The following is a 24,204-nucleotide window of genomic DNA, read 5'->3' on the forward strand; positions in this document are numbered from 1 at the left end:
TGGTTGGACAAAGTCAACTTTTATGATACAAAATAGAAGTAGTTTATGCTAAACAATCCTGCTTATTTATTTCTAATATTTTTTAATAATTCCTACAAATAAGTGAATACACTTAATTATTTAATTACAGTAGCAGTTAATTTACAATAGCAGTTACGATATAACTTTACCGAGTTTATCATTAACAGATTACAATTATTAATTGATAATTTTACCTCTGATAGCTCTGTAAATATGAAAACATTGAGATAAAGTATTTTTAAACATTATACAAATCGGGGCATAATATGCCTAGTATTACTAAATTTAATATGAAATTTTTTATTATCTATTCAAGAAAAACTGAAACTGAAGTTTTAGCTCATAGTCACCGTGACATTTTCAAATTTATGATTTTGTGCACTTTTTGTTTCATAATTAATTTGGCTGAACAATAAAACCGTGACTCATGGAAGGAGAATCCGCTGCACTTAAAGGAAATTTAACAGAGTGGAGATTTAATCAATACCCGAAATATATATTACTCCCCATAGACGAGAACCATGACCAGAGTAGAACTAGTCTTAAAAATATTATATTTTCTGAAGTGATGAAACTACAATAATCATTCTAATATCATATTGTGTAGAAAATTGGCAACAAATTAATTTTTTTTTTAATATTTTTCAGGTTATACCACGTCCTCTGGAACACAATGTCCGTTTGGTTTGCACCTCCGAAGAAGCTCTCACAAATATTTTAGACATGGATCCTGGTATAATATCTCGAGAGGAATTTCTGGAATTCATTATTGGACGAAAATTGCCATACGGTGCCTTACCTGTCGCACATCGGTTAATAAACATATTATCTTTGTCCATTCCAATACTTATACAAAAATATTGTCTATTTTCCCAAAAACTGTGACATACACAATATAAATACTAGAAAACATAAACAAATTACCTTAGACTCGACTATATCTAGTTAGCTAATCATCGTATAAGCAATGCTTTTACAATAGGATATCAGAAAAAGTTTAAAATGTTTCCGTTAAGAGATTTAAAAATCTGTCAAAAATGTGCTAAGAGTTACACTGTAAATGACTTTATAGAGGATGGCACAACTTGGAAGTGTTCGCCTCCAGGTTATTTAAATTATTAAAAAAAATTATCCCGGTGAGTTTTTATTGTTTTTGTTGAGTCGAGTCATTTTATCCGAACAGGTGGTAGACTTGACGTCAACAAGAGATATAATCTGTCGTAGGAATAAAGATTTTCTTAATTTAAATATAAACGTTTCGTTTTCATCTAGACGAACGTCGTTAGAAGATTTTAAAAATAAATGCTAACAAATGAAATAAATAAAAATTATCCTTAGATCAGAGTTTACTTCTTTTATACATTACTAGCTGTGCCTGTGTCATCGTTCGCGAGGAATTTATAAAAAAAAGTTTTATTCGTTAAAGAATTTTTCTAAAATAAAAGTAGCCAAGTTATTTCTTATTACATCTGCTACCTGCCAGTATATGTTTCGACAAATCCGTTATCCGGGCGATCTTTGGGAGGGCCTACCATGCCTTTTATGATGATGATGATGGTGATGATAATTGTATGAACGAAACTGTCGATCTATAAATAACTAATTACGTTTTAAATTAGCTATACCTACATATCATTAATTAAATCATTTAGATATTAATCGTTCAAAGAAAATCATTCCTTTATATGTTACTATTGTTCTAGATACGGAGGACACCAGTATGGATTGTGGGTCGGTCAATTGGGAGATGGTAGAGCACATATTTTAGGGGAATACGTAAATAGGTTCGTATAACTATCAAGAGCATTTATTGATTTAACATTTAACTTTTTAAATTTTATTAATAAAGATATATCTGCACTTGTCCTATAAATCAACGTCATGTAATGTCATCTTTATATTAACTGTCATTAGTAAATTATTATATGAAACTTTAGGTAATATGTATATACAGTACCCGGCGATAAATATTGCACATCGACCTTTGGAAAGAGACAATTGGCTAACTTTAGCTTCGTAGAGCGTTATGTCTGTCGCATGAAATACAACGAATTACAAAACGTCACATAGGAAGTGTGGGACAGAGATAGTGCTCTACGAAGCCGAAATTAGCCGATTGTCTCTTTGCGAAGGTCGATGTGCAAACGTATACTGCACGAAAGAAGGTAACCAACACGAGTTTGTGTGTAGTGTAATGAATGAGAGTGTGTAGTTTGAAGGACAGTGAGGACCACTCGGCAATCCAAGGTAGGATACTTCTACCTCTGATCGCCCTCGCTGTTTGAGGAGTTGGAGGCGGGCGGCTGCCCCCGTATACGCAACAGTTTGTACGTAGTGTGGTGCTTGATTTTGTTCCATCGAACGCCTTTGTGTGTGCGATATGAGGGCGCTAGTAGAGTGGCTGTTGATGTAGCGGGTATAGCGCTTGTCGTGTTATGTATGTCTGCAGCGTGTGGTGAGTGGTGTTTGAGTTGTTGGAACCATATGATGAGGTCAATAAGACTTTTCCGTGTTTTTTACTTTTAATATGCGTTTTGAATTTCGTAAATCGATACAAAACGCATTCTGTAAAATCAAGTTAATTATGTCATATAGATAATGTTTTCTGATAGAAAGGGCGAACGCTGGCAGGTCCAGCTTAAGGGTTCTGGACAAACACCTTACGCTCGGATCCATGACGGTCGCTCGGTACTGCGATCCAGCATCCGTGAGATGGTTGCGAGCGAAGCTTGCCACCATCTCGGAATTCCAACTACAAGAGCCGCCGCTTTGGTTGGTAAGGTATTCATGAAATCGTTTTGTATTCCGTAGAATGTCCAAAGTGATTATTTTTTAGATTTATGTCTAAATGTAATATATAGGAAGACATGATGTCACTATTAAAGAGACGTAATTTCTCAGCATTCCATCGCGTTGTACGTAAAGAGGTTAGTTACGGTTCTTGAGGCTGCGTGACAGGTTTAAGGTGTGAGATTTTTACTAGCACAGGTAGGTCTTGGAGGTAATGACATCTCAAAGTCCGAAGTAGAAGTATGTATATTCAAGCTAAGCCCATATTTATATCTGAGGGGTTGCCGTTAGTACAGGCTCCTCGTCCCGTAATAGATAATTCGATGTAAAGAATAACACTTGCCGGATGGTTAAACTTATAATTTAATATCACAGAACAAGAAATCTCAATCTGAGTTACAAGTATTTCCTTTGTTGAACAGCGGTTGAAGCAAGACGTTCGCTCGGTAGCGCGGCACGTTAGAGAGAACGAGTTGTATCGAGTGTAAGAAGAGGCATGCAAAAACAGATGCGTTCATAGATAATAAATTTGGGTGCGTTCTAGGGAACGCGACATATCTATTTAAAACTATGAAAACAATGCTTAACCAATTAAAACCGTCAGCCAATCACACGTCGATAAGTATTGTAGAGCGCCCTCTTTAGCTCAATATATATAAAGAATTATGTTTCTGTGGAATTCCCCTTTTCCATGTGCCGCAGATGATGACGTAATATAGTTCTTACAAAGACAATGAATTGACGTTTACATACATTCACCAACCAGACTCCTATCCTAATTTAACCAAATTTTAAATGATCCTCCAAATGCTGCTTTGAAAGTCCGTTCTAGATTTCGCTCAGTATGTTTGCTTTTGAACTAAATGACTGTAGGTTAAGAGAGATTTCGGTGTTCTCTATCTCTCGTGTCTCAATTCAACACATTCATCCGGCTCTTCCTTTATAAAGTTCTACATTTAGTCCCAAGCGAAAATAATGAAATATATATGATTAAATAGGCCAAGATACGCATCTATTATACACACAAAAAGTTTTATTTATTAATAGTTGCAATTACATATGAAATTATACATTTTATAGATAATTAGTATGTGATGGAAATAGAAATAGCAGGTCATGATTTGAAATGTTTAATTTTAGTAAGCGACGATTTTGTGGTACGCGATTTGTATTATACCGGATCTCCAAGGCGGGAACGCGCCGCCATCTTGCTTCGGCTGTCACCCAGTTGGTTCAGATTCGGTTCGCTGGAGATTTTGGCAAAGACCGGTGAAATATCTGTACTAAGACAAATCGCTGAATTCACTATAAAGGTAAATCATAACCATCCATTAATATAAAAAATTGGACTTCTTGTGTGACCATTTAATAACATTTTGTGAATGAATCTGTGATTTTTTAAGTGGTAACTAAATTTTGTATTAACACGCCAAACGTCTTTTGCGCCGTGCATAAAATGCATATGTTAATTATTATCTAAAGTGTTATCTTTAATGCTAATTAAAATATAGCGTGCTTTATTGCGTAATATAATGGATATCGGATAATCAATGCTACGTTATTGGAATTTATACGTTTAGCAGAAATGAAAGAACAAGCTAACCTAAACTTCATATAAGTAACCAAATTCTAAAACACAGTATTATTATGGGAGACCCAGAAAGGCCTTTAGAGGCTAAATCTCTGGTTGGACTGTCACTTATTACGCATTTAGCATTTCGACTCACGGGCGACTGAGAGGTCCAAAACTTGACTTGGTGGGGTTCTATTTTTTTTATACTCGTTCCAATATCTTTGGGAAGGTCAAGGGCGTTTTTTGTCTTATTATTTTTTTTCCCGGTCCTTTTCATTTTCGTTCTCCACTATCATTCTTCACATAATCTATCGTTTCATTCTTTCTTTCAAAAATTCATTCTATCTTTCTCTTTCATTCTAATTCTCATTCATACATCGCCTTCTTATTTCTCTATTTGTTTATATTATTTCACATTTTTATTAACAGTTCTATGCTTACTCTATTACACTGTTTTACTTGTTTATTTTGTAACATGTTTAACTATTACTTTACAAAAACTGAGAAACGATTCCCTACTTTTGACGTCTTCTAACATAGAGGCGATGTTTTCCTCATTTGTGGTGGGATTCTGTGTTTACATTACGTAGGTTTACATTAGGACGTTAGGTCTACACCGGTGAACACCCGCTAGGTGTACAGACAGCTTGTTACGGTCGTTCGAAGACGGCTTGCAGGCCACTTCCAAGCAGTCCTATTGGAAATCCATGTGGAGGCTTGTCTGGTACTGGACGTCCCACGAGTAGAATGATGATGTGCACGGAAATGTATTTTATGATTAACCTTTTAAATCAATTACATGTATACAAATAAAGTAAATTGGAGTGTCTGTTTATATTATTAAAATAACAGCCATTTGCTACATGAATATGAATATATATATGGTACATACTTAATAATTACATCTTTTAAATTTCTGACTGTCTCCGTCTTCTTGTTCTGGCTAAGCATCGATATGGCTGAACCGATTTTGACGGGACTTATATTGAGAGATTGTTGATATTATAACGAGTAACTAAGATCACTTTTATTTTAGAAAAAACTAAAGTTCAATTAAATGAACTAATTTTTTCTTAAATTCCATGTGGACGAATTAAAAAAAAAACAATTTGTTGATTTTGTTTTTGATTTCATCGCCTGGTCAAAGATTACGACGAACGTTATTGTTTTTACTAATAATCCTATTTCATTACAGGAGTACTTTCCGGATATTCATTCTACTGATGAAAACCGGTTTATTCGGTTATTCTCCGAAGTAGCTCACAGAACATTGGATCTTGTTGCTAAATGGCAAGGTAAAATCGTATAGTTTCCTTGTCACGGTGTTAATGAAATTCAAAGCTTACATCATAACATTGTATTGTTTCGGTAGAAGTTAATCCTGTTAGCCTTGCGGCTTTTACAGCTTCGTCGGAAAGAGTTCACGGAACGGGAACACGGAAGGGGTCCGTGAACATCATAACACATGGCCGTATAATGATCCTAAATGAGATCTGTAGAACAAAGATGGGTAGCTCGCGTGTTAAAGACAAGAAAGATATAATCACTCTCCAGCTCGCATGTGTTTGAATTACATCTCTATTGCCTTATATCTAAGACTCAATTTTCATGATGAGTTACGGCTCGTTCAGAGTTAGAAAGAAGGAGATAAACTTATATAGAAATTTACACGTAAGAGGGAGACGGATAGGGATTGCATGTTTGTATTAAAAATGTAAAATACCGATTTTTAGAAAGACATCACATGCGCGGGCGTTTAGCTTTTTTGTGCACAATGACAAAAACTTAAAGAGCTTAATAGGAAGCAAATGCAACCAAAAAGCTCACTAATTTGCCATAATTTTCAATATACCTCGGTAAAGTTTCTTTGCACTGTTATCAGAACGTGAAGGATCTGGTTTAATTCTATACTATCTCTACGGTGTTTCATAAAAAAAAAGTTTTTTGATGTGGGACGTCTGAGAGTCAGTCCGGCAGGGCCCGCGTATCGCGTACGTTATGTGTACAATATAATATATCTTCGAAGCCAGATTACACAAATCAAATCTCTCTCTCAATATAAACATTTATTTTACTTTGTCGTATGTTTTTTTTTGTTTATTTAATTTAACTGTGAAAGAATACTATCCGCCATTTTGTAAAAATGTGACTAGAATTTTGCAATAATAAACTAAACAATTCCTATATTAATTCTTTAATTTATTTCGGTTTGAAAAACAAAGTTCTTGATGACAAACTTTATATTAATTTAACAGTGAATATAACTTTTTTTACAGGATTTGGTTTTGCACACGGTCTGTTAAATACAGATAATATGAGTATACTTGGTTTAACTCTGGATTATGGTCCTTTTGGTTTCGTCGATTCGTACGATGGTGGGTTCGTACCGAACTGCTGTGATGGAGAAGGACGATACGCCCTCACGAAGCAGCCTGATGTAATAAGATTAATTAAATTTAAATTTTCGTGTTATATTTCTACTATGACATGTTTTACTACTCTTAATTTATTGAAGTATACAGGATAATTGATGTAATAAATGTAATAAATAGGTGTAAAATCTTTAAATAAATAATTGTAGGTATGTCAATTGGCAGCTAAATTCTTTAAAGGGTTTATACCTATTTCTAATCATCCTTTATAAAATGATCACTCGATATATCACATATTAGTTTTTTTATTTGTATGCAACTGGCCGATAGCATTCCGGCAGCACAGTCTGCAGGGACAGATAAAAAACAATAATCAATTTTTATAAAGCTTTTTCTTATTTTACCATCATTATATACATCATTATCATCTCTTTAAAGCTTTTATATAATAACAACGTAGATAAATACTTGCAACAAAAACAATTTCATTCCATTCTTCATTCATTCTTTCATTCTTCATTCAATTATATATAATATTATTTAATGATTGGAAAGAAATTATATAATACTTTCAGATCGTTGTATGGAATATTGGACAATTTGCGAACGCTCTAAAACCACTTTTGACAACTTCTCAGCAGGTTCACTTGTCACATATATTAAAAACTTTGGATTCGTATTGCAAGAATAAAATCCTGTGAGTGCTTATGTCTATGTATCTTATGAGCGTTATGTTATCTATTGAGAACAGACTGAATTTAAGTTAGGCTATGACACTGTTAGCTGTTCTGGCTTTTACAGCTACTTTGGACTAAAAAAATCTACGTCAGATGCATCGCCTAAAGTATTGTATTGACTAATTGATATTCTATGGAAACTTGATTGTCTGTGGAAACAGACATTAGCATCTGTGCCTTTGTTTTTGCATTTGCATTTAATATTTTTTTACTCTCGTTTTTACATGTTGTAGTGTTTTCTATGTCGCCTAAATTTACTAATTTAAATCGTAAATTATTTATGACAATGTTAAAGTCAACTAATTATTATGATTATTTTCTTTAAATCGTTAATGTGTTTTGTTTTTAACGACGCCTAACATTGTTGAAAAATTCCTTTAAATCTTTACATAATGGAGAGGACTAGGAGACTGTTTTCGCAAAACTTTTTTCGGTCTGTGTATAATGAGAGTGATGATTGTATCGTCGGCAAATGTTATTATTTCCAGAGAAACATTTTTGATGAAAATCGGCTTGAAGGAAGAGCGCTGGGGTGATGAACAGTTGGTAGAGAAACTTCTAGATATGATGCAGCAAACTGGAGCCGACTTCACGTCCACATTCCGGCAACTTTCAGAGGTTGAATTATTTGATTGTAATCAAATTATTGACAACACTACATAGAATAATAAAGATCATATTTCAGCCGCAAGACGGTCTTTTTGATGTTTTTTGATGATAAGGGTCTGCGTCCAGTGTCTTCCGACGATCTTGACGATGTCGTCTGTACACAATATGGGTCTTCTCATTTCTCACATCTTACGCTGCTTCTGCTGGTCCGTTGTTTCCACTCAAAGACCTTCAGGTCCTCCGGTTATGTTTCGCGCACCATTTAGCCTGTCTACTGCCATTTTTGGTAGAAATCTTTCGTTTCTTCGTGGATCTCCTTAATCCGCATTGGATCTCGTAGAGAACTGCAGCGTAGCCCTTAGTTGGAAAAAGACTGAACTTGCAGATAAGGCCTACAACGAAAGACCACGTTTCTGTATTTTTTTTATATAGTTGTAATGGAATATGCGTTTGTCTTCCATCTCACCTAATGAAAAGTTTAGATGATGACGAAGGTGGTACACGCCCATCCAAAAGAAACCTGTTCACTCTACTCTTAAAGGCTCCAGAGTTCAACTCATCAGGTAAAATAGACCCAGGCAGGTCGTTACAAATCTTGGCCACTCTCATAAAAAGCGAGCTGTCAAACCGTTTAGTTCGACTTTTGGGTATGTCAAAAACGTATGGATGAAACTTTTGCCTGCGACTAGTAGTCCGATAAAGGAATGGAGATGGCTCAATCAGTTCGAAAAGAGCCTTCGAGCACTCTTTGCGTCGTAAGTTATTTATAGAAACATGTGGTATAAATTGTTTAAAATCAAATATTTTAAATTTAATCATGTTTGACTACCTCCTGCTTATGTCTTTCCAACATTTATACATTTTTTAGTGTTTTCGGAGCAGCGTAAATATTTTTAAACGTAGTAAATACTAGACATTTTTATTACATGTAATATAAGACATTTATTTTGTAGCTTGAACCGTGCGAGATGGTGAGCGAGGCAAAGTTGGATGAGAAATGGTCTTTAAAGCGCCTGTCGTCTCACTCTTCTTGGGGCTGTTGGCTAGATCAGTATCGTGAACGACTTGATAAGGAAGCTGGTTAGTGTCACAATGTTTAAAAAAAATAACTTTGAATTTCTAATTCGAATTTAGGTTTTTTTTTAAATTTAGATATTAGTCATGCGTTAGATTGATGTTTTTTTGTATGGCTTCTGATTTTTGGGATCTCTGGTTCCCTTATCATTTTTTAGGTCAGGAACTTTGATTTCTCTAAGATTTTCACTACAGTCTTTTTTTTTATTTTTCTCCTTTCGTCCAATATCATGCCAGTATCTGGCATTCTATGTTCTTCACTCCACATTTACTTTCGTTGTTATTGTTTTTATATACAAACCATCTATGCATCGTCTTCCACCCTTCACCATATTTTTTACAATATTACATTTAATAGATTTTATTTAATATCCTTCGTTACATTTTCTTTGATAATTCTCATATGATTTTTCTTCAATGCGTTATCTTGTTGCACTTAGAGCGTTACTCGAAGTGTGTCCTCTATCAACAAGACAATTATTCTTTCTTCGCTTAACCATTTCCTTACCGCAGTCCGTTCCGCCGAAGTTACGCTACTGAACCAGGCATGTGCGCCGCGAAGTGTGCACATTGCATGGCGGTAAGCTGATGTACGAATTTTCTCATTTGGGTTACATATATAAAGATTTCACTGGTGTATTCATTAAAAATAGAAGATAAGATAATTATTAGTAATTTTTTTGGCTGTGATAAATCTTAAAACAGGGATCTACACATAAGCCCACATTACAAGGTGGATGGCGGCTAACTCCGGCGCTGGTAATGAAAGGGTTAAAGTATGGCGAAGGTAGGCACTCGCGGGTTAGATATTTGAGCGATAATATCTATATACCTAGAAGTGTGTCAACAACAAAGTCTAATTAAACTTTCTCTGAATAAATTCGTTGTCAAAGTATGTAAAAAACACTGTAAAAAGCTCTTTTCTTTAGTTTGTGAAATAACCTCAAATCTTATAATACAATACGGCTTTACTTATTCAAAGATGATAATTAAAAATAAGTTATATTTTACATGTAGTAGTATTTTTAGCTTTTATAAAACAAGAACAGAATCATGGCAATAAGCTATAATTTTATATTTTTAGTTACATGTCAAAAATCTATGATACAACCTCTTCGTATCGCAGTAAAAACTCGTAACCGCCGCACTCGCCCGATCGTCAGATGGGCTCGGTTCGCGCACCACAACAACAACAACATTTTGATTGCCAGACATTACGGACCACCGAATTAGTTTTAATTGTAAATAATTGTTGCCACGTTATACATTGACAGGGTCACTCTTGGTTAAATAATATAAACTTCTTACTGTGTACAATTGATATTTATTCCAAGTTTTGTTGTTCGACATTATTGCATGACCATCTGTCATTCCTCCTCTTTTCGGATTGCCAGTTCTCCTGACTTAACAAAATGTTGCCGCTATAAATATTAAAAAAATATTTCCTTGAGTATGTGCCAATTCGCCATACATGTAAATACTTTAAATTATTGTTATGTGTAATATAATCGATAGAAACTAAAATTAAAATTTGAAGTTCATTTTTTGATTTTGTTAATGCTTGTCACAGTGGATGCCAGCTCCTTAGGAGTATTTGAAGATGAGCGCCGGAAACGAATGTTGAGTGTCAACCCGGTATATGTACCACGCAATTGGCTTATACAGGAAGCAATTCTTGATGCCGAAATGGATAATTTTGATAAAGTTAGTACATTAACATACTTGATTCATGATGGAAATGCTGTGTTTAAGGCCTATATTAAATGATTTAATCATGAGCGTACAAGTTTACATTTTTCGGATGTGTGTATCCTGACTGAAATAAAAAATTATAATATAATCATGGCTGTTTATATATATATGAGTACAAATTAAAAAATATTCAATTATTGATTTAAAAAATGACTATTTGAATTACTCAATCCCAATAAATATCCTTTTTAGTAAGTTCTCTTTTCTTTGCTTTTTTAATTGTTTTTATATTATTTAGGTACGTTATCTGCTAGAAGTATTGCGCCATCCATACGAGGTACAGCCCGAAGCTGAAAGAAGAGGATTTTCCGCGCAACCCCCACAGTGGGCTTATGCTTTGAAAATCAGTTGTTCAAGCTGATGCTTACAATGTTTCACTACGAAATTATTTTGGCATTGATTCTACTCAAATCGATATCAATAAATAATTCATAAATTATGTTATGTTTGTTTATTCTTTTATTAAATAATTCATTTTTCATGTTCATACAGTGTGTAAATTGCTTATGATACTCGTTTAAAACATCTAAAATCTTATAGCTTAGCTAGAAATTAATCGAATATAATTTTTGACAACACAAGTTAATGAAATTGTTAAAAATTGTTAGTATATCTTTCGTTATTTAATTTAGATAAATTAATTTGAACTTTAACTCTGTTTCTTTTATTCATAAAAGCCTTATAAACGCATAATTACAGTCAATAATTAGTCTATTAATACCTTGAAATAAGATATTAAAAATCAATATTGAAATTAAAATCAGAACCTAATTTATGATAAAAATTACGGTTACGACTATTTTATATATATATCTGATTCTTATCAACGCTCTTTCCATCACCCGTTATTCTTTCTGTTTATATTAGTTATTTGTATTATTATTGCGTTTGAGATTTAAGCCGCTTTTATTTTGACAAACATCTTGATTTAACCATTTTTCATCAACACTTAATGATCCAGTTTAAAGATTGCGATCAACTTTTCTTCAATAGAATTAGTAGGATGATTTTATTTGATTTAACTAAGATAGCAGAAACATTGATAATATATATCTCGAAATTATGACGTTAATATGCAAATATTATAGTAATCATTTTTGAAGATTGGCTTTAAATTTTAAACTGTGATCTTTTATTAAAAAAATTGTTTTCCTTGCTGGACTTTGACAGTGTCATAATATTTTGTAATCAATTAGTGAATATATGTTTACTCATTTTTTTATTGATTACATTAAAAATAATTTCATTATCTATAAGCCAAATGATTGAATAAAAATATATGATTCATAGTGTTAATAGGGCCGATGAGACGAGCATTTAGCGTTTTTTTATACTTGCTAAATGACCAAAAATCAATAATGGTTGATCGTGAAAAGACATTAATTCGTAATCTAAGGGATTGGAAGTTCAAAAATCCTCCCAACTATGCAGAACTGCCGATAAGCGAGGATCCGGAGTATAATGTACCGGTGGCTGTAAAGAATGCCGTGTTTTCGAAGGTTATTTTTTCAGTATTAATGTTATAAACTTAGAATATAGTAAAGATAATTTGCGTTTCTTCTTTTTCCCGCCGCAACATGAGCTTAGTGCTACTTGATTGTGTAATACGAGAATGTAATTTGTGTACCTATAAAAGAAGAGGCAATGATTATGGGCCCGCGCATTTTGCAATTGAAGCATACATTACGATTTACCATTAAATATTCCAGTTCAAAATTTTTTATTCAGATTAAAATGGATTACATCTCTTTTTAATGTCAAGTTGACTATACTACTTCTTCGGAAGGTCAATTGCTAAAACCCAGGAAGAACTAGCAAAAGAAACTCAGTGAAACTATATATACTTATTTATATCATATAGAATGACATATTAATAAACATTGAAATGCCTTGATACATTCCTAAGGTGCATTATTTTCTTTAAAATCACAGTGTAATAGCAAACATTCTTTGACACTTTTTTTAAATCTAGCTATGAATCTTTTCTTCTTGACTTTCAACCAATGCATGTTTAGCAATTAGAATCAACCTTGAAGGTAAATCAGATGTGAAACCACAATGTGATTTGCTTCTATTTTCACATACAGAATTCTCAGTACTAAACACTAAAGAAATCTTAATTTTAAATCAGTGCTTCCCAACCCTTTCTGTATCAGGCCTCACTTAAGCCTTTCTAAAATTCTTACACCTTCCTATGTAATAAATAGGACATAATTACATACATTTTCTAATTGCCCCTCTTAACAGTCAAATTGCCCACCTGTGGGGCGTGGGCCCCACATTGGGAAACACTGTTTTAAATAATAAAAAACTTCTTTGATCATTAAGAATAGAAAAATAAGGTATATATGTCATCCAATTTCACAAAGATTTGTATTATATCCTAACAAGACTTCACTTTAGCATTGTTATAATATTACATATATGTTTGTGATTACAGGTTCCAACAGAACCTCTTATTGGAAAACTTCATTTGGTTTGTGCATCAGAAGATGCTATGAAGAATATCTTAGACCTGGATCCAGAAGTGGCAGAGACTGAGGATTTTATTAACTTTATAGCTGGAAAGTACTTGCCTGATGGAGGACTGACTGTTTGTCACAGGTAGTTAAAAGAAATTTTATCATGTAAGAGATTGAACCCTTTATATCTTTTGAGGAAATGACTTCCCTGACCAGCTGTTTTCTCATTCAATTACTTTATGTAATTAAATGAAAAATGAGAATATTTATATGTATGGAATATAGCCCAGCCGATTAGCAAGTTGAAGTGGCAGTTGACAAGCTACATAAAACGCAGAACTGATGGCCTCTGAGGCCCTGACCCCAAAGATGAAGGAGACTTCTTCATTTATTTGCATGTCATTCTGTCCTTGTCCAGAGACAACATCCTTATTTTCTAAGTATCTGTTGTAATTCTTTTTGATTAGGTATATTTCATTCTTTTCAGATATGGTGGTTACCAGTTTGGATATTGGGCAGATCAGCTAGGTGATGGAAGAGCGCATATACTTGGCGAGTATGTGAACAGGTAAGAAGGGATATATCTCTATTTTTTTTGTTATTGTGGGTCTTTAGTTTAAATATGTAGTATGAAATGGTAGCCACTTTATTTACATAAGGTAGCATTTAGGAGAAATTGTAATAAAGGAAATTTTTAAAAAAGAAATGAGTGGACAGGGCATATTAAAGAGTGGTGCCCCAGGGATGGGGTAAAGGAGCAAGAGTAAAGAATTCAAAATAAGGGAAAGAATTTGTAGAGATAGAAAAAAATGGAATGTTTGGGTGGAGGGTTTGGTATGTCTTCATAGACCTCCCACCATACCTGACCCGAGGTGAGGTACTTATTATTAACAAATCAATTTTTTATCAGGAATGGAGAGTCATGGCAACCACAGTTAAAGGGTTCTGGTGAGACACCATACTCTCGCTTTGGTGATGGAAGGGCTGTTCTTCGCTCTTCTATAAGAGAAATGATTGCTTCAGAAGCATGTTATAACCTTGGAATACCCACAACAAGAGCCGCTGCATTGGTGGGTAAGATTTTTCAACTTTACTAAATTAAAATTCTAAGGAAGGATTAGTGATTATTTTGTTTGCAATAGAAAGACAAAGATATTAAATTAGAAATGTCTTTTTTTTCATTTTATCATTTTGGGCATTGTCCGCAAGCCCACAATCACTCAATGTGTCATGTGACAAACGAAAGTAACCAATATAGCACAGCACAGTGGCAGGATGAAGTGGAGGTGGGTAGGTCATATAGCATATATGCTGGACAGGTAGCTGCTGGAAGATTAAGGTTCTGAAGTAAAGACCACAGACGGGCAAGCGCAGAAGAGAATGTTCATCCTCAAGGTGGATAGAGCGACAAGATGTACTGTTTTCTATATTTATTGTAACTTGAGATTATATTATTTGTTAAATATTTATTATATTAGCAACAATTAGTATATATAACTAGTGATATGAACAAAATGTGCCCCAAAAATGTACTCTTTATTAGTGTCTTCAAAAAAACAGACTTCACCTTCAACTTAGTTTTAAATAGTTTATGATTTAAGTTAGTAAATAAATGGTTTAAGAGTCTTGAACACCGTTACATGCACAGACGTTAGCAAAAAATTATTCTAAAATATTAAATATAATTGTAAAAAAAACCACAGATGCTCAAGTTGTTGGAATAAAGAGAAAAAAAGATAGGATATAAATTAAAAAAATTAACAATTTTACCACTTCTCTTATGTAAACAGGCAACAGAATTTGATAGTTTATATTTAAATAAGTTGGTCTTTGACCCCTCCAAAATGAAAGCTTTCTCCATCTTCTATGGTCCTGTCAATGTCCAGTATCTTTTAAACAGGCAGACCTTTTTTATTGAAGGATATATTGTTTAGGTTAATATAATTTCTAGCATTGATTTATTATTTTGTTGTGCAGATTATACTAGTTAGATACATGTGGAAACTCTATGGATAGTTATTTCTGGAATAAGCTGTCAAAAGTAGATACCTTTGTTTTATTAACAAAAAAAATATTTCCAGTTAGTGATGAACATAAGGTGTGGCGTGACAAGACATACAGCGGTGCAGCTCGACAGGAGCGTGCTGCAGTTGTGATGCGGTTAGCACCAGCCTGGTATCGGCTTGGCTCCTTCGAGATTTTGTTGAAGAGGAAAGAACCCGACACTATGCGGAGACTTGCTGACTTTGTTATCAAGGTTTGTGTAACTTGTTTATACTAAATAAATTGTGTAAATATATCACAAAAACTGGGGATTTCTAAACGATTTATATGTCGGAGAACTCTTTACCTAAAATATCTAATGCTTTTGACCAACATAGCTAAATTAAAAAAATCATATGATTGCAGAATATTTAATAATTCGAAACTTTTTGGTTGGGTAAGTGGCGCCATTTTGTCACTGACATTTAACATAATCTGTGTAGGAAATAAGATCATGAAACGGAACGCAATGATGTCATCTCTCTGTCTGATAGGGATTATTTATAATCTGTAGTGAATAAAACATGAATTATCTCGAACGGCGACGCTATGTAAAATTGTTCGAATGATTTGAATTTCGAAATAAATACAGCACCCGGCGATAAATATTGCACATCGACCTTTTGAAAGAGACATTCGGCTAATTTCGGTTTATTATTATAAGTATTTGCACCAAATCCCTCGGCTTATTATATTTAGTTTCTACATGATAATTTATTTCCATTTCAGCACCACTTTCCAAGTATTATGCCAGACGACCCAGACAAATATGTTAAATGGTATTCAGAAGTGGCTTACAGAAATTTGGACATGGTTGTAACATGGCAAGGTAAGGAAATTAAATCTCAAAAGATATTTACCGATTATTAATTTTTAATCGATGTTTGTTATTGATATTCTGGCAACACAGAGTTAAAAGTTGTCTTTTTATGCTGTAAATTTGTTTTTATCGAGGAAATACCCAACGTAAAACTATTGTTCAGTAATTTGATGGATATTTAACAAATTTATTACAATAATAATGATAGTCACTGTCAAGGCAGTTGAAATTTGGTGTGCACTATTTTCATACATTTTATCGAAACAAAAATCAGAAGCTGCCGGATTATTTTGCAAATTGGCGGAAAGAATTAATGGTGATAATTTATATGATTAAACTTTCAGGTAGCAAACATTAATGCCACTATTTTTTCCGCATAAAGGTGGTTTTCATAAAAAAAATATCTCTGATCTCAATCCATTAATTTTTGGGTAGAATGTCCTAAACGTTAATTGTCAAATATTCTATATATTCATCTTTTTACACCTTATACACCTATACTTAATCACCCCTATACAAGATTTCTTATGTACTGACATATTGCGATATCTCTGGAACTATAAGGCTTTGAGTTTTTGAAGAAAGGAATTGACGAAATTCCTCCGGTAAGGGGGGAGGGGTTTGAGGAGGTGTGCATTAAGTTCATAAAGTAATTAAAATCATTACTTTGTGGTATTAGTAAAATATAACTGTCAATATGTTTACAGGCTTGGGTTTCACGCATGGTGTACTGAACACAGATAATATAAGCGTGTTGGGTCTGACCATAGACTACGGGCCGTTTGGTTTCTTGCAACACTACTACCAACATTACGTGCCCAATACGTCAGATGATAGTGGACGGTATGCCTACAATAAGCAACCGGATGTGAGTATCAAATATTGAGAACTTTCTGATTTTTATTATATTATGTATGTGACATAATTCTTCTTAAGAGGTAACAAGGTATGGAAAAGGCTTTTGTTAGAAAATTTTCTGCAAGATGAATCAAGAATGAGGAGATCCGTTGACAAATGTAAGAAATAGCCCAGTGTATTGGAGCAAACGCAGAAAAAAGATCACTCGCCGAATCCAACTCGGATAGGCATCGTTCGGGAAGTTCCGAAACATATCCTCGTTCGATATACCACAATTGCAACAGACCAAGAAAACAAAAATAATGACTGGTAATAGGTAAAGTCTGAACACCAAAACACAAAATGTTATAAAATATCAAGTCAACTATCAAAGTGATAAAAAATAAAATAAAAAGTAAAATTAGAAATAAAAAATGTTAAAAAAGAAAATAAAATAAAAAGAACGCTGTAATAAGAACCAAATTGAACAAGGAATGTAGATGAGGGAAATAAGGTGACGTGCGAAAGATGATCAAAATGTGATGAATGAAAGAAATTGTAAAGGATGTAAGGAGAGGCAAAGAAGAATGTGAAGATTGAAAGAAGAAAGGTAAATAAGAAATATTAATATTGAAAAAAGAAATATTTAATTCGTTACTGTAACATCCTTGACCCACACAAAGCAGGGTGAATAAGATGCCTTCAAAAATGGAGGCTATTAAAGAATACCGCAAGATCTGAAGGCGAAGGTGTTTGAACAACGATTGTTGGCATTGATGACATATGGATCCGAGACCTGGTCGTTTACGGAAAACCTTACAAGAAGTCAATGAAAAGAGCTATGCTCGTAGTTTCGATGAAGAACCAAGGTCACCTACGTAGTTCCAAGAATTTATAGTCTAAACTGGGTGGGGCACATCTCTCGTGGAAATGACGGCTATTAAAGCTGAAAAGTCTTCGAGTGGCGATCACAAACACGATGTTTATGCCCCCCCCCCCCTCCCCCACGATAAGGTAGACCGACGACATAGTTATTAGGATGTGAAAGGTCTCTAAATACGGGCAACACTGAACAGGTAATCGTGATGATGTTTGGGAGAGGCCAATGCCTTACAGAAAAGAAGAAGAACAAGGAGTTCGCATAACAGATTGAAACTATTGGAAATCTATGGGACACGCCAATGTTAAGCAGTAGACTATCTATGGCTGAAATGACGATATTGATGATTCTAAAGCCAATATATGAATTCCTTTTCTCTCTTATGCACCCCTTGCCTTTGTTACGTCATTGCATCCACCAATTTCCTTCGCACCAACTACCGCCCCAAATGAGAAGCTTCAGCGTTTACTACGGGGCGGTAGCGCCCTAGTGTCATTTTTTAATTATTCTAGATAATTCTATGGAACCTGGAGAAGTTTGCGGAGGCACTCGAGCCGATATTAACGGAGAAGCAGAAGGAGAAGATAAAAAATCTTCAGCCACTTCTAAGTGATTATGTATCGAAGAATGTGAAGTAAGTGTCAATACACCTATACCTTGCGTCGTTTCGTTTTGCGTTTTTTTCGATGTTGCGTCGCTGCTTAATTAGTACTAATTTTCACAGTGCGTCGTTAGATTTTCGAGGTTGCGTTATTTTGGGTTCGAGTCTTTAATTTTTTTTAAAATTTTCTTTTTTTTTCTAAAAGATGGCAACACTTTTGTTTCTAATTGCGCAATGTCATGAAAACTCGGGGATTTCCTTTCTAACTAAAATTCAACGCAATTTGAATACAGTTTTATGTTCAATTTGTTTTGCTAATTTAAGAGTTCAGTTTCAATTACGTAGTGAGTTGTAATGTAGTGTGTTGTGCCTTTTTTTAAAGAGAATAATAAATAAATTTTTACGTGTTGTTTTTTTTTGGAACCAGAAATGGTTACAAAAATGGTAAATATTGTTCCAAATTATTTATTGGCAGTTATATTATTTTTGTTTTATAAATGTTTACTTTTTCTGTTTTCTTTTTAAAAAGTAGTATTTTCGTGACCTTGGAACCTATCTTCGATCTTTGCATGGTTTGCTATTGAAAATCTTAATTCACTTTGCGGCGTTTCAATTTGCGTAGTGTTTTTTTTAAAACGTAACCACGACGCAAAGTGAGGTATTGGTGTATATAGATTACTGATTTTAAAAATAGAATTCTGAGAAACAAAGTCTTATAAGGTCATATGTGACAGCCGTTTTTGTTCATTTAGATTAGGAGTGGCCAAACTGCGGGTCGCGAGCCACATGCTGCTCTTTGAACGATTATTTTTGGCTCCGATTGATTGTCGAATTATTTCACTATTTAAATTTATATAACCAATGTCAGCTCCTGGAAAATCAAAATAAATTACCTAATATAAAATTAACGAAATCCAAATACCGAACATAATTAACTAACCGGCATGTTAAGTATTATTAAGAGTGCTGTCATATACGTGCGCTATTATATCTAACTTCAATACACATATTTTGTGCCTTTGTTTAAATAATTTCAATAAATATGATTTTTATAAAAAGAAAACATATTTTTGACTGTTTTAAATGCGTATTCAATTGCGTCTCGCAAAAACTTTTAAATTTCGAAAAATTTTCCACACTATCAAAAAGCTTGGTCACCCCTGGTATAAATCATTTACTGTCAATTAATGCATGGTAAACTCTATTCAAAAATCAATGGTTTCAGAAATAATGAACTAAAACTAAAAACGTTTTCAAAATTCAAATACCTATGTATTAAAATTAAATATTGTTTACTATCTGTTCCCACAGACGTCGTTCGGCCAGAAGTTACTGGTCAGTTGAATTCAAATTAAAAAAAAAAACTTTAATGTAACATATTTCAGAGCGATCACTTTATATGGATCGGAAGATTTGAAATTGATGTAAAAAATTTAAAACTATAATATATATGTATAGTTTGCACAAATATAACCGAGCATCCTGTATAATTGTCCTCAGACAAAAATATCTCTCTAAACTTGGCCTAGAAGAAATGCGAAGTGGGGATGATGAGTTGCTGGAGAAACTATTTAATCTCATGCAGCAAACCACGTCAGATTTCACCGCTACGTTCAGACAATTGGCTGAGGTAATTTTTTTAAATATATCTTTTGTCTTGGTTGTAGGTAAAGTAGACATAAAAGACCATGTATATGGTCACCTACCCACTGGTCTGGGCAAGTCAAATAAATAATCGGACTCTATTACTAGTCTTCTAGGAAAACTGAGGTTAGGATGGTATGGAAACAGCAAAATGACAGAAAATTTGACAGAATGAAATGAAAAAATATTTAAGTTTCAGAAAAATATTTATAATAGAGTTATCAAGCTAAGAAATAATGGAGTCGGCTTCAATGTTAGACTAATAATAAATTTAACAAATTAAACTATTTCTACCGAGATATTAATTTGTGTAATACCGGTCCTACTGGCCCATTTGCATCTCGAGATTTAAATACAAAAGTGCTTTCCATGTTAAGCCAACGCTTCAACTTATGCTTCCGAATATTCGATCTCGAATCATGAAGCAAGAACAGGTTAACAACTCTGAAAAGATACACAGTGTAAACCTTTTTAGAGTATATGGAGAAGAATCGTCTTTTTCTTTGCTGTTTTCTTTGTAGGTTATCTGATTCAATTCTTTGCAAATTTCGTAAGAAAACTTAATTTTTATAAGAAAACTTTTGGAATCAGAACTAAATGTATATCAACCTGTATAAAGTAAACCATATGTAATGCATATGGTTTGGAATGGTTCACTATGTCGTCTTCAGGGTTGTCAACGTTTAAGTTTTTTTGTAGGTAAAAATGTCACAGTTACTTGACACAACTTTGCTAGAGAGCAAGTGGTCACTGACGAAGATGAGCAAGACATCCGACTGGGAAAAATGGGTGAAGATGTACCAGGAGAGGTTAGATGATGAAAATGGTAAGTGTTGTGTCTATATGGTAAACATTTACATATTGTAGTGTTACAATGACACACACAATTATGTTTTAAAAACATTTATAAAGATAGCACTAAAGACCAAAATCTACATCAAAAGTAAAATATGGTATAAATATACATTTATTATTAATAATGTCTTAGCAAGTACAATTGATGTATCCCAGTGGTGTGAAATGGGTCATGATTCAATGACCAGAATCACCCAGTGGACGAAACACTTTTCTATCACGACCCTGGAGACCACCACTGTTCAGTTCAGCTATTTTAGATTTTAGCCGGAACAAACAGACGGGCATAACAAATGTAATTTTGGTATTTATACCGGATATATATTTATATGCATGTGGTAATAAGCGGCAATTTTAATATTACAAACAGACACTCCAATTTTATTTATTAATATAGATAAAAAACCTTCGTAAAGATTTTATTTGTTTAAAATCTTTGTGTTTGTCTGAGGTAGAATTCATTATATCAAATATCCGAATAATAATATGATCATCTTTTACCGGTGCCATATTCAAGTAACTGGTCTAAAATCATTAGAGCAAAGGCCAACGCTGCCCCAGCGGGCGCCACTGCTACCTTCAATAAAGCTTAGTGCGCCCTTAAACTATAATTAATTTAGATAAGAAATCCAAAACATCGTATGTGATCGAATATGAAGAAATTGCAGATAATATGGCAACCCAAATATCCCATTAAAATAATTTTATATAAAAATATATCATTGCTCTTGCCACCATCTTTAATATACTTACAAACATTCTTCTGTAATTAAAATTATAAAATTAATAAATGAACATGTTTTATAAATATGAATATTATATATATGTATATATATATTAGGTCCAAAAATCGTTGGCGTCTGCCATGAATTTTTAATTTAATATTTCACTATTTGCATTAAAAACGTTGCCAACCTCTGAATTAGAGGCATAAATGTATATCTCATTTGCAGACAATTAATGTGTAGTACTCCCTATTCAAAAAAACAAGGTTTCGAAAATAATGACAATAATATAGATATTAAAATGAATTATTGTTTTTATCTAACCCTGTAGATTTTGTACTGCTAGAAGTTATTGTCTGTAATGTAACACATTACAGACTGATAACTATGTAAACAGGCATTAAAATTATGTGTTAACTAATGAGATAAACATTTAGACCTTAAAGGCTTTTACACCCATAACCCATCACCCTGAATATGACCTGGTGATAAGTCATTTTACAGCTAACAAAATATGTCTTCAGTAAGTGATGAAGAGAGACGGAAACGCATGCTGAAGGTCAACCCGATGTATGTACCAAGCAACTGGATCTTGCAGGAAGCTATAGCGGATGCAGAAAAAAATGATTTTGGAAAGGTAATCAGATATAATAAGCTCTATTATTAAATATAGAAATACCTTGTTAGTTGACTGCTACTAATTTTTTTATTATTAATAACAATAAAGTTTTCAAAAATATTTTTAGATTTGCTATAATAATAGCTATATGAGTATATTATATGACAACAATTATAATTTTTAATACACCGAAAAATTGTTGACTACTCATGTAGAATAAATATATAGAGTAATTTTTTATAGGTGTAAAACCTACAGGGCGAAGGTTAAGTTCATTTTTTACCAGAGCACGAGTTACTCTGAGCACGGTCAATAAAGTCTATTAAATATCAGGGGGACCAGAAAATAATGTAGCTTTCTTAAGTTAAATTCACACGACTATATTTTTAACAAGTTTTTATTTCTAATCAACAATATATTCACCTTCGTTATCAACAACCTTTTGTCATCTAGTAATAAAATTTTCAAAGCAGGAGCGGTGAAAATCAATCAGTTTTTCTGTACAATATGTCGACAGAAACGACATTACGTTCCGGTTCGTCTGTCTTTAAAATATGTTATATCAATTTATTTTTTACATAGGAATGCGACAGGCCGATACCTTCTGACAATACAGTCTGCAGGGATAGATAATAAATAATAATGTTTTAACATACATTTTTCCGTATTTAGATATTACTTTTTGTGGTATATTATCATTATATCATTTCTAAAACAATTGGATTCTACAATACACGGCGATAAAAATTATACATCTGTCTTTGGAAAGAGACAATTGGCAAATTTTCGTAGAGCACTCTCTGTCTCACACTACCTATGTGACGTTTCGTCTGTCGTATTTCGTGCGACAGAGATAACGTTCTACGAAGCCGAAATTAGCCGATTGTCTCTTTCCAAAGATCTATGTGCAATATTTGTCGCCGGGTACTGTAGATGGGGTGCGCAATATATTAATTGACAGCAAATGAGCTAAACATTCACCCTTGTAAAGCTTTTACTCCTGTAACCAATAACCTTGTATAAATTAGAGAGAATCCCATAACACAAGTTACATTTTGAACAGGAATCAATATAATATGCCGAATCTTAAGAACAATGAACATAATGGGACAAGAAAAGTTTAACCATCCTATGCATGTAAATGATGGACTACAGTTTTTATGTTTATATATAATTTATTTCCACAGGTACAACTCTTATTGAAAATTTTCCAAAACCCTTATGATGTGAATGAGGAAGCTGAAAAATTGGGATACTCATCACAGCCGCCCAGCTGGTCTTACGGACTTAAACTAAGTTGTTCAAGTTAGATTGTATTTATCCATTTGGTGAAGTCAGTTGTAGTCAACCTTTACAACTTTTACGGATTTGTTAAACCCTATGCCATATAGTTCTATAAAATGTTGGTCATTGGCAAAAGTTTATTTAATATTAGGTATACTAATATTAAGAATGTTTTTATTATTATTTATATTGGGTAGAGGGTATTAGTGTGCCAGTCCTCATGATCTTTGGGGGAGGCATATGACTTGCAGTGAGCGTCTATTGGCTAATAAATGATGTGTGTAATAATATTGCTATATAAAAAGCCGCCATATGTGAAAGTTCCCGCGGACGTCGTCACAACGCTTAACCTTTTGTTCGTCTCGCTCACTCGCACGGCGTGCACGATACGCGCTCTTGCTTGCTCTTGGCAGGTAGCCAAGACGCAGCACGTGCGCCCGCGGCCGTTGGAGTTCCAGAGAGTCGGATTTGAGCCATGGTTCGATGCGCAACCGCGCGTAGGCGAA

The 24,204-nt window shown here is 33.6% G+C and overlaps 2 protein-coding genes across 2 annotated transcripts; both read left to right on the forward strand.

The window, feature by feature from the left end:
- Positions 1-424: 424 nt before the first annotated feature.
- Positions 425-11,329, forward strand: LOC137924147 (protein adenylyltransferase SelO-like). Its single transcript, XM_068767497.1, has 12 exons — positions 425-586; positions 670-833; positions 1,725-1,805; positions 2,634-2,797; positions 3,952-4,124; positions 5,580-5,679; positions 6,661-6,821; positions 7,332-7,453; positions 7,982-8,111; positions 9,056-9,182; positions 10,747-10,880; positions 11,167-11,329. The coding sequence occupies exons 1-12, from the start codon at positions 449-451 to the stop codon at positions 11,287-11,289; spliced, it is 1,617 nt and encodes a 538-aa protein (XP_068623598.1). The 5' UTR covers positions 425-448; the 3' UTR covers positions 11,290-11,329.
- Positions 11,330-12,150: 821 nt separating this feature from the next.
- LOC137924206 (protein adenylyltransferase SelO-like) lies at positions 12,151-23,770 on the forward strand. The gene is made up of 12 exons (XM_068767574.1): positions 12,151-12,427; positions 13,369-13,532; positions 13,878-13,958; positions 14,301-14,464; positions 15,472-15,647; positions 16,163-16,262; positions 16,961-17,121; positions 18,483-18,604; positions 20,072-20,201; positions 20,915-21,041; positions 22,320-22,432; positions 23,602-23,770. Exons 1-12 carry the CDS (start codon positions 12,233-12,235, stop codon positions 23,722-23,724), a joined length of 1,656 nt encoding a protein of 551 aa, XP_068623675.1. The 5' UTR covers positions 12,151-12,232; the 3' UTR covers positions 23,725-23,770.
- The last annotated feature ends 434 nt before the right edge of the window (positions 23,771-24,204 follow it).

The sequence above is a fragment of the Battus philenor genome, unplaced genomic scaffold (genome assembly GCF_028537555.1).
Source record: "Battus philenor isolate CCGP_79_NKW_IND1 unplaced genomic scaffold, ilBatPhil1.0.hap1 SCAF_23, whole genome shotgun sequence".
Lineage (NCBI taxonomy): Eukaryota > Metazoa > Arthropoda > Insecta > Lepidoptera > Papilionidae > Battus > Battus philenor.